This window comes from Sebastes fasciatus, chromosome 3, assembly GCF_043250625.1.
Source record: "Sebastes fasciatus isolate fSebFas1 chromosome 3, fSebFas1.pri, whole genome shotgun sequence".
Classification (NCBI taxonomy): domain Eukaryota; kingdom Metazoa; phylum Chordata; class Actinopteri; order Perciformes; family Sebastidae; genus Sebastes; species Sebastes fasciatus.
The window spans coordinates 39591384-39603310 of record NC_133797.1 but is presented as its reverse complement, the minus strand read 5'-3'; the positions used below and the strand labels follow the sequence as shown (position 1 = coordinate 39603310).

The 11927-nt window shown below is 41.4% G+C and overlaps 1 protein-coding gene across 3 annotated transcripts in view; it reads right to left on the bottom strand.

Annotated features, from left to right (window-relative positions):
* Nucleotides 1-11927, bottom strand: part of LOC141765072 (voltage-dependent T-type calcium channel subunit alpha-1I-like) — a 169172-nt gene that overhangs the window by 4197 nt on the left and 153048 nt on the right. For all 3 annotated transcript variants that reach the window (XM_074630923.1, XM_074630924.1, XM_074630926.1), the window contains 4 exons: nt 11504-11644; nt 8408-8542; nt 5338-5512; nt 1784-1998 (listed from right to left, as the gene is read on the bottom strand). In XM_074630923.1, coding sequence (XP_074487024.1) covers nt 1784-1998; nt 5338-5512; nt 8408-8542; nt 11504-11644 — 666 coding nt within the window. The remainder of the gene's footprint in view (nt 1-1783; nt 1999-5337; nt 5513-8407; nt 8543-11503; nt 11645-11927) is intronic.

Sequence of the window (11927 nt, the reverse complement as noted above, 5' to 3'; positions counted from 1 at the left end):
AGCTAAACAAACCAAACAGGTAGAGAGGGGGGAAGAAAGATAAACGTGTCTCCATGGTTACACTGGAACAAGAACTAAAATAAGGGCCTTTTTCATTCCCGTTTGTTTCGTTGCAGAAGCCAACACAGGGGAGGTGTTAGATTCAATACGGATGAGATCATAGCTTTAATTATAACTAAATAATTTAACAGCAGGACATCAATGGATGCTGGTTAAGTGTCATGTGGACGTTCACAATTCCAACACAACAAGATGCCAAAGGGATGTTGCAGCTCAGCTACTGCAGACAGACTGGAATAAAATCATTTAAGTATCTTTATTAAAGCTGGGCATACACTGTAGGATTTTAGAGATGTTGTTGTGTACTTCCTGCTTCTTCTGGACGAGTAGATCGTTTGCGATGTAAAGCCAAAGCTCACGATTTATGTGCTCACACTGTACGGATCCGATCGTCAGCCACGACCTGAGTCATAAGTGGTCTGTTGAAACGTCTATAAAAAAAAGGTAACGTTATATGGATTCTCTGTGGCGAGGAAGACGTGGACAGTATGTCCTGTCCATTTGCAGAGAGAATTGGAGGTAAGCTAGCTACCTTTTACTAGCTATATCTATTATAGCCTTCATTGCTATCTTGATAGCTGCGCTCTGATTACTACGGAGCCCCCCGAGACCCCTAGGAGAACATTTTCATTAATCCGTGCCCTCTAGTTAGTAATGAGGGAACTACTTCATAGTGCACTTCTTCCAATCATTCCTGAAAGTCCACGCACTGCTGATGTACGAAGCCCCCCTAGATGATGTACTTTGGTAAAGTTGGAGAGATATTGACAGATTCAAACTTCCCGGATCAATAACTCATAACAGAAAACGTTGTTAAAACACCAACGAGAGCTCTTTCTAACCGTAGTGAGGTAGACAACGTGCTATAACCTAATTTTAATCACAACGAGCCTTTAGTCCTCCGAGCTGGACACATTACATCGGTCTCTATGTGCAGCCGGCTCTGAGATGAGGGGTCAGAGACCGTCTACAAAGTGCAACGCCGTAAAGAGAAAGATATTCAATAACTTCAGTATTATACAGTGTCGTACCACCAAAATTACTTACATAGTTGTACTGCAACACTTAGTTTGGAAAAATATGCTTTTGCATAATTTCGGTGAATTTTTAATAGGAGGAATATTTAATAACTTCACTTTAGGGGGAGCCTCCGTAGATTACTGTAAAAAGAGAAGAAAAAAGGCGTTGACGTTGGAGAATCTGCTTGTGGCTCTTCTTCAACTGTGTGAGAGCTTGCGGGCGTACAACAAAAATTTCGGACATGTCAGAAATTCATCCGACTGTCCAACAGCAGGTCTGGAGGAGTTTATCGGTCCCCCCCCCCCCGTACACTGCACGGCAAACAACGCCCGACGAAGCTGAAATTCGGTCCAACTCTAAAATGAGTCGTGCAGCTCAAAATTGGGGACAGAAATGGGCTAAAATCGTACAGTGTATAACCGGCTTTACTGTGTGTAGCCTTGTATTGAGGCATGTTACAGTATGAAGCTTCCAGATCACCATATTTGGGCCCACAAGCTCAGTCTACATTATACATCGTTTAGCAAATCCCATCCGACTGCCTGAAGTGTTTTTGATGCATGACGACTCTGGATCAATGAGCGTTCTCACAGGAATGAACTGTTTACACTGCTCCTTCATGTCTCTGAAGGGTTACACAGAGGCACTGATGTCAGGTCTGTATGTCCATCCATCCATCCATCCATTCACCTGTCCATAATACCTGAGAGCTCAGGGGCCTGCTGTTGGCTCCGGGTGAGCGGAGGGAGGCCCAGGAGGCCGGGGAGGGCAGCCTGGACGTCCCTCTGTCTCCGGGGCTAACGCTGTTCCCAGGACTGCCTGGATGAGCCGCGGCAGCTGGGTGGAAGAAGTCTGCTGGGAGGTGGAAGACGGGTGAAGACCCGCCGCCACCTCCACTGCAACTTCCCTCATCTCCATCTGAAAGAAAAAAAAGTTATAGTTTAATACAGATTTGTCGGTAATAATGTTCATATTCTATATAATAATCAAATTATAGTTTGATCTTTACATGAGATAAAGAATAACGTTTTTTTCTTGGCAGGAAACACATCATGTAAACATCTCCTCCATGTCGTCAGTGACAGTGTGTGATGTTGTGTGCTGTTGAACAGTCGCCCTGAGTTGACTTTGCCTCGTATCTCTCCATCTGTCCCTTTGATGACGGTCACGTTACGGCGGGCAGTGAGCCATCAGCTATACCATAACACGTCGTTTCATCAACATCTATGTGCCTGCGACGCTGCTGGCCTCATCTATCACCGCTTTAATTGCAGTGGAAGTCAATCAACGGCGTGGAACATGAGACGCGTCCTGTGTGTCTCGTGTGTCGACTCCAGAGACGCTTCTGAGGAAAAAAAGCCTCGTCTTATTTAAACGATACTATCAATGTCACGTCAAAGTCACGGTTTAATGAAATCGTGGTTGGTTAAATACCAGCGAGGGGTCACACAGAACACTGATAAGGATAATAAGGAGCGCTGATGAAAGGTAACCCTGAGAGGGATTATTTTAATATGATTGGATGATGTGAAAGATTCAATTGAACCAATTCCTCTGCAGTTGGATAAAAAAAATGACAAAAAGCAGGTTTTACTGAAAAGAAAAACTGCTCACATTCTCATTTACATTTTTATTATTGAAACAATATAATAGGAATCTATATAGTAGCACAAAAGCTTGAGGGTCACTCAACAATAATGGAACATACTCAATAGAAAGCACTCCAAATATACTGTTTTTGTGATTTACACTACATTTATCCACCAAACTTTACAGGCATTTGGTAAAACTATGTTTACCGCTGGTCGGTCCAGATAGATTCACATCAGTTTTCCACTAACCTTGATGGCTGCACAATTTCTCAGACCCACACAGTTAGGAATCTGGTCATAGTGTATGCTATCCGTCTCTTACATTTGAACCACACATCAAGTACAAACTGTCTTCTTCCACCTTCGTAAAATAGCTCAAATACGCCACATTTTGTATCAAAATCAGACTCTGAAATCCTCGTTCATTCCTTCATAACATTTAAAATAGACTATTGCAATGCACTTTTCTCGGGCATACCTAAGGGGCTGATCACGCCAAGGCGCGTCGCAGTGGGGCTGCGAGCGCAACCAAGCGATTAAATGCGATGAAATGTGGTCTTTCTCTCTCTCTCTCTTTTTCTGAAAGACAGTAGCCTACATGAAACTATCAAGACATGAGATATGAATATCCCCCTTCCCCCTCACAGTCCAACAGCTAACTAGTTAGCTAGCTAGCCCTACCACATCTGCCGACATCTAAGCGGGAACAAAGTGGTAAAGTAATAAAGCTCGCCTCTTGCTTGATTTGATTGGCTGTTTGGGGCTAAGCTTGACATTTACGAGCAGTGCAACTCCGCGCCCGGTGCTGAAAAGTTGAGAATATTCTAACCGCTAGGAAAACAGTGTAATCAGCCCCTAAGAGAGCAAGAAAAGTTCTCCAACGGGTCCAGAACGCAGCTGCCAGAGTCTTCACAAGATGGAAGAAGCTGGATCATATAGCACCGGTACTGGTGTCTCCACATTAGTTACCGCTTCACCCAACAGCTGATTTTAAAAATCCTCCTTCTAACCTGATAAGACTTTAAATGAGCTGACTCCTTCATACATCTCCAGCCTTATTTCCCCATATGCTCCATCATGTTCCCTTGAGGTCTGTTACTGAACCATTCCTCGATTTAATAACAACTCTTATGGTGGTCGAGCCTTTGCCCACCGAGCTCCACTTCTCTGGAAGAATATCTGAGACTCTCTGAAGGGGGAGACATCCCGGGCAAAAACGTTGTTTTCCATGCATGCACCGGTCAATATTGAGATTTTGCTTCCATAACATGTGTTCTTGTTCAGACTAGTGGAAAGAAAACATCCAAAATACACATCTAGGTGTTTATTTTACTACTTTAAATTCACCAAAAGTTAGCGTTAGATAACGCCTCATTTGTCTTAGTTAAACATTTTTACCCTGTTCAACTGTCGTGCCTTCAAAATGTATGGCATTTTACAATCCATACCTTTAAAGGGGACATATTATGCTCATTTTCAGGTTCATGCTTGTATTTTGGGTTTCTACTAGAACATGTTTACATGCTTTAATGTTCAAGCAACACGTTATTTTTCTTATACTGTCTGTCTGAATATACCTGTATTCACCCTGTGTCTGAAACGCTCTGTTTTAGCGCATTTCAATGGAATTGTGTTGCTAGGAAACAGCTTGGGTCCATGTTTACATCCTGTCAGCTGATGTCCTTCACATACACTGCAACAGGAAATCAACTGGGACATATTTAGAATGTTTACGTTTAAAACTTTGAAATGGTCTAAATATTGTAGATTTGTGACATCACAAATGGACAGAAATCCTAACGGCTTGTTTCAAACGCACAATTTCTGAATATGGGCTGTGTGTGTTTCTCTGTATATTGAGCGTTTTGATAGTTTAACAGTATTTTTATATCACTTAAACCTGCTTTATTATATCAAATACATGTAGATCTTACTTTTACAATATGTGACCTTTAAAGGTCGTTTTCTCTAAATGAGATTTGTTTCACTCTGAGCCAGAAATCTCCACTTCAGCAGCACCAAACTTTCCAGTTTCATTCCTATCTATATTCTGAAGGTTTTTACAGAGGGGTTTGATCATATATCATTCATAGCCTGAACATTTCATTCATAAAAACATTGTGAAAATGGATTTTTTTTTTTTTATGGCCGTTGACAGTATTTTCTGATTTATGGAGTAATAAAGAGAGATATACAAAATTCAAATTCATTCCAAAAGGAACCTGGCTTTAAACAATGTTCAGATTTCTGTGCTGGAAATGTATGCAAATTAGCACAAATTTGATAAGATAATGCCTCATTTGCATATTTCAGAATGATTGTTTAGAAAACCTGTAATGCAAAAAAGTAATAGTCTTAATGTAAGTAATCAACTGGGGACGTTTAATGGTGTCTATCCCATCTATTAGTGTAATCTTTTACCCTATTCACCTGCGGTGTCTCTCCTGAAGTTGAAGTTATGTTCAGTAGCAAAGCATGGAGTATAACAATGTTCTCATACGGCCATAAAAGCTGTTCTGGGGGACTTTGGCCTGAATGAATGGGCATATAAAGCCAATGATAATCTACCTATTTTGTTATTTAGGCGTGAGAACTTGTTGATTTCAGGAAGTGGCACCAAGTAACTCATGACATTACTGACTAACGATCATGTGTACTTCGGTACCTGTGCAATGAGTCGGGCTCGGCTGCTCCAGCGAGGGACTATCCAGCCTAGGATGGACGCCCACCTCGAACAACTCCTGGACCACCTCCTCGCTTCCCGAGCTGGAGGGACGAAACCCTCCGTAGCCCCCCTGGGTGGGCAACTCGTCCGAACTGTGGGAGTCACTGCTGCCCCTCTGAGAGCGTGTGATGGGAAGAGGAGGAGAGAGATTGAACAGAAAGAGAAGGAGAAGGAGAGACACAAAGACGCAGAGAGAATAGAAGCGTGATATCCAGGTGCACCGATGCTCACCGGAGCAGGAAAGATATCAAACTGAAAGCCTTGTCATAATGGAAAATCTGAGAACAATTTCCAATTTCAAAAGTAGCTCCCTTTTCATGTCCCCTTTCTTTATCCATCTATACAAGTCTGATTAAAATTGGATGTGGTAAAAGGAACGCTTCAAAGCTTCAAACTGCTCCGCTCCGCAGTTGTTGTTGGCTGTAAACTGGATCAAATGAACTGGCCTTCAATAAGGCAGTGATGAAACAGGCCAGGTGGAACCGCTGTGAGCTGAGAGCCAAGTGGTCATGGGAAGATGGAGATATAAAAAGACGTGCTGCTCACACACATGCACACTTATCCCAGCATGCCCGTATCAGGAGCACGGAGGGAGGCAGGTGTTTTAATCAGTAAAGCATGTAAATAGTAATTAATGATGATTAGCAAGATGGAAGATGACATGAGGTGTGACTCCCCAAAGCCCCGCAGACATGGACCTGTTAGTATGTGTGTGTGATTATTACAGCGAATGTTACCCGCAATCCCGACTGACTTGCAAATGTGTTATTTTCGCCTATTCTAAAATGAGTATTTGAATATTTCTGCATACTGGGGTCCCTAAACAGTCTCAAAATGATATAAATTGGGTATCACTGTAAAGCTGAGACTCTTGTGGATCCAATGAGCCCAACTGTATTCATGTGTGATGATGTTAGTCCCCATAGTAGCCATTTCATTGTAGTGAGACCATTTTTTGAAACATGACCTCTCTGTATAAAATAACCTGTGGTGACCTCTAGGATAATCACAGCCTCATGAAACTTTACAGCCACAAACTAGAGACCTAGAGCATTCAGAAGATGGATGGCTTTCCTAGCTAGGTTGACAATAAGGGGGTTTCTGAGCAGTTTACACAACGGAAGCGCTTGCCATCCAGTCGCCGAAAAATGCAATTCTTGCAGAAATCTCATAAATGTCAAAAGTTTATTGTCACCAAATCACAGCACGGCTTTTTCTATGGTGTTCCTCAAGGTCTTAGTGTCTTAATGTGGTATTTTCTATCAATTCTCGAGTGGTAAAAAATGGTTAAATTTAGCACCGAATCTGTGTAACAAATGGTATCAACCCCAAAAATTGCTGCAACAATTTATGAGACATAATAGAGCATGGGGATGACCATCATATACTTCTATCATAATGTTCTAAGCCCTTATACACTTTTACAATTCATTTGAAATAATTCATTAATTCATGTTTAATTCTGATTTATGACTAAAGGAACTTGTCACACAGTGCTGAGCTGCATCTCAAATGAATCTTCAGGTTCCAGCTTTTAGATGATGATTTCTATGTGAAGATGGTTTTCAGTAGAGTACATGCAGGCCCACAACATCCCATTTGAACACTGCATTCATTTGCTGGTACTGTATAACAGCCTCCATTCCTCTGGGAAGACTTTTTTTCTCCAGACGTTGGAACCTGGCTGCAGGGATTTGCTCCCATTCAGCCACAAGAGCATTAATGAGGTCCAACACTGATGCTGAGAGATAAAGTCTGGCTCACAGTCGGCCTTCCAGTTCATCCCTAAGGGTGTTGGATGGATTGAGGCCAGGGCTCTGTGCAGGCCAATCAAGTCATTTTACACCAAACTGGGAAAACCATTTCTTTAAGGAGCTGGCTTTGTGCACCAGGGCATTTTATACTGACATAGGAAAAGGCCTTCCATCATGTCTAAAATATGATTGTAGCATTAAAGGGCCAACGTTTGGAGTTTTTGAAGTGGGGTTGTATGAGGTATTTATCCATAGTTGGTGTATTACCTACAGTAGATGATGGTTGGTGTGCCCTCAGTTTGGAGAAACAGATAGGACAACCCTTTCTCCCACAAAATTATGTTCCGCCAAACACCTCCATTTGGTCAGCGCCCTTCGGCATCGGACACCAACGCACGGAGGCACCATTTAGCGACAGTATGGGACAAACCGGGCTTTCAACGAACTCCAATGTAAACCCACCCGCGGCATCATTAGACAGTCGGAGCAACTGACGTAGTATTAATAGCGTGAGAGTCCATTCAGGGCAGACGGGAGCGGTGCTGAATGGGTCAAACAAAAACAGGACTTTCAACCAGGAGACTGCTGTTCATGTCCCGTGTGAAACTAAAAAAGTAACGTTGACTTATTTTGTCACGTCAGCCTTTAGTCACGTGACTCGTCAAATTATGCTAGCTTTCCAACATCGTCGACCCTATCTTTAACGTCAACCACGTCCGTTTCCTAACCCTAATTAAGTGGTTGTGTTGCCTAAACCTAACTTCCTGTGAAAACGGAAGTTTAATTTGAAAGGACGCTATACATGTAACGAGCGTATCTTGACACGCTATCCCTGACGCTTCCAAAAGTAACACAAGAGCCTGTGTGTCGGTCTCTGATGCCAAGGGGCGCTGACCAAGCGGCGGTATTGAACGAGTCGGGAGTGAGAATGTGTTGACCATACAACTAAACTGAATTTTCAATTACGTTTCGAACGAAACGTTTTTTTCTCTCCTGGCTTATGGTCACAGCTTTAAACATTTGGTTAACGTAGTGAATTGAAGCAAAACAAAAAACGCAACCACACTATTTAGTTAGGTTTAGGCTACAGAACTATCGTTAGGTTTAATAAAACGACTATGTTTCCTGTGTTTGTCGGACCCACCCACACACCAGTAGTGGGCCACATAACTTTCAATAACTTTATTAGTCCAATCCGTGTGAAACGTGTGTGTGTGTGTGTGTGTGTGTGTGTGTGTGTGTGTGTGTGTGAGTACCTGGCTGTCTCTCCCCAGCAGCTGGTAGCTGCTGTGTTCGTCCAGGCTGAGGTCATCAGGCAGCGCTGGAGACGACGACTTATCTGACAGCTGCTCTGACATCAGAGACGCCTGCTCCACCTCCGCCAGCTGGATCTGTCACACACACAGCAAGTAACAAGTCAAGTTGTTGCATCTGCAGTCTGACTGGTCAACAGGTAACGTGATGCTGATATGTTTCTCTTTCTCTGGCGTGGACGAAATCACATTTTTATCCCTCAATGTTCTCAAAAGGTGGAAAGGCTTCATGATATATGCACTTGCACCGTGTTATTATTATTATCTGCTCATCCTGTTTTTCATTTCATTCAAAATAAAATCAATTACATGTAATACCCAGATTTTATTTCTGCTATAAAGATAGAAACGGCTATATCCAATATCGGAGGGCTTAGCTGTCAAAGGGTGGAAAAGATGTTCAGACATTTTCTCTGCCTCGTACAATCAGGTCTATCTCAAAGGGGCAATCACACATTTCACCACCAAGTGATTTAAACCACGTGCATTCACTGGTGACGCACGCAGACATGCGAAAACATCAGTCACACATAAGAAATGAAACCAGTTTTAGCTCGGAGCAGAGGTGATTCCATGATTTCAACCTATGTGCAGCATACATATTTAATATCTGTAGCTGTGTATTGTAGGTGTGTCACTGTATGAGTCACAGCAGCTTACTGTAAATGTGTTCTAGATATTAAGATGCACATGTGAAGAAGTGTGATCTATCTGGGTAGCTCTTGTGTGCCGCTGGCATTAGATTAACATACAACATGCAAATAAATATTTAATGTCTTATGGTACTCCTTTATCCTGCAGCACATTGCTGCAGCTCCTCCTCGGCTTCTTTCACTCAGTACAGTCGTAATCGAAGCGTTTGTGGATGAAGGCGTCGCACATATCGCACAGTGTCATTGAAATCAAGGACACTGTGCACAGAAATGTTTTTTTTTTTCAATTACAGTGATTTAATTGCAATAACAAAGTCACCTTCCTCGGAACATTACTGTACATGTGAGCAGGGTTTCATCTCAATCTGGAGCATTGTGGATCACATGAGAGCGATTTTTTGCTGCAAACTTCAGTGACATTTTCTATGAAGCCCATGTTTATAATGCATCATAAACACACTTAAATAATATAATAAATATAATAATGCGTTATAATCTTTTTATAGCACTGTATAGTCATAGTTATAAGCACTAATACATATTCATAATACTTTATAACAACAATCATAACACAGAATTCACGGTCACTCACTGACAATTTATTTTTGCAAGGATCATAATGTATTATAATTCCCATAGTTGTAATACATTCTAATCTTTTTCTTTTATAATGGATAATGATCACTGTTATAATGCATTATAATGTGATTATAAGTGGTCATTGCTTGCTTTACTGTAAGTAAAGTAGAATTAATTTTACAACATTTTGTGTGTTCTTGCATAGATTTAATTATGCTTCTTTTTTTTACCTTAGAGTAACTTAAAATCACATTATAATGCATTATAACAACGTTTATAATGCATTATAAAAAGATTATAATGTATTACAACTATGGGGATTATAATACACTATGATACACTATGAAAAAGTAAATTAATGACCAGCAATGATATGATACTTGACCTTATAAGTCATTATACTTTACAATGTGTTATGATTATTGTTATAAAGCATTATGAATATCTATGAATGCTTATGACTATAATGCTATAAGAAGATTATAACGCATTATAAATATGCTTATTTATTAGATCTTGTTTTGTTTTTACTGATTGCTGCTGTACATTTCCCCGCTGTGGAACTAATAAAGGATCATCTTATCTTATCTTATCTTATAATGCATTATAGACGTGTTGTTACGCAAACTTAATTTTGAAATCATAACACTTCTATAGAATGATAACTTATCTGAAAATGTATCAGGGTTTTCATCAATGTGAAGCTGAACTGAAAACAGCAGCAGCATCACGTTGCTCATAAAAAACAGCAGCACAATATTTTCATCTTGTAGCGCTGGTGCTGCCACTCTGACCCCGAAACAACAATGAATAACTTGGTATATAACAGGTTAAATAAATACAGGAAATTCCTCAGCTTTGGAACAATGTGTAGGAGTGTTTTACAGCTCTTGATATGTATGTGTTGCGTCTTTTGAGCACCCCGGCTTTCTGTCTGCATCGGGATGGTTACACAAATGTATAAATAAATAGCATTTTTCAAACACCTTGGGGGGGGAAACGGAGGATGCTGTGGATTCACTGAGGTGTTTGATCTTACAGTATACTGACTGGGGGGAAATAGATATATGCACATGTGGTTCGGTAGAAGCTCCACACATTAATGAGATTTAATCATATGACACATATATACACACACAGCATGGCTAATGTGATATGGTATATAGCACATATTTATGGGATTAGACACACATGTTTCTTACTCTCTCTCTCTGTCTTCCCACACAGTAACACTGGATTTGTTTATTTCTGCAGACATGGTTTATGTGAAGAATCAAACTGCTTTGATCCTGAACTGTTCAAAACGGCAGAGTTTAGATGTGTCTGTTGTTTATTTTATTACCTCCGTCAAGGCCGAAGGCCTAGGAAGGAGGTTATGTTTTCACCGGCGTTGGTTTGTTGGTTTGTTTGTTTGTCTGTTTGTCTGTTAGCAGGATTACTCCAAAAGTCCGTGGCGATCCGGGCCATGATCCGGATTCAGGAATTTTTTTAAGGATTCCGATCAGCCAGAGCATTAAGACCTCTGGGTATAACACATGCGCAGTGTAACTGATGACGCATTGATGACGCATGACCCCGCCTCTTTCCTTCAGAGAGAGAGACAGAGAGAGAATCTACAAGTGTAGATTCTGCGAGTTCGACCAAAGCACACTTGGTGATTGTTGGAAAGAGTAACGACGACGGATTAGGTGAGTTTTATTTAGTTTCTGTCCAGTTTGAATGAAGTGTTTTACGATGCTCCGCTACGTACTGTACATAAAAAAAGAGAAGGGATGTCAGTGAGTGTGATGTGTGCGACCCCGCTCACCTCCTGTGGGTGGCCCTTACAGTCCTTGCAGACGGGAGGAGAGCAGTAGTGGTGGAAAACTGAACCGGAGAGGTTGTCGATCATGTCTCCTTCCAACGAGTCCTTAATCAGCAGAGACACACTGTCCAGCCACTGGCTCTCCTGCAACACACACACAGACAACGTATTGACCTTTTGATCTGTTCGTAATGAGCACAAAGAACAACACAGTCGTGTTTCATTAGAAGACATTAGACCAGCCATAACGTGCTATGGATGCATATCATCCATAGCAGAGGGTCGCACTGTAAATGACAGAGGGTGTCGTATCCTGTACAGATTGTAAAGCCCCCTAAGGCAAAGTTGTGAAATGTGATTTGACTTGAATGTTATCAGTCGCTATAAGCCCCATAGATGTGGGTCAATAGGGACCTACTACACCCAC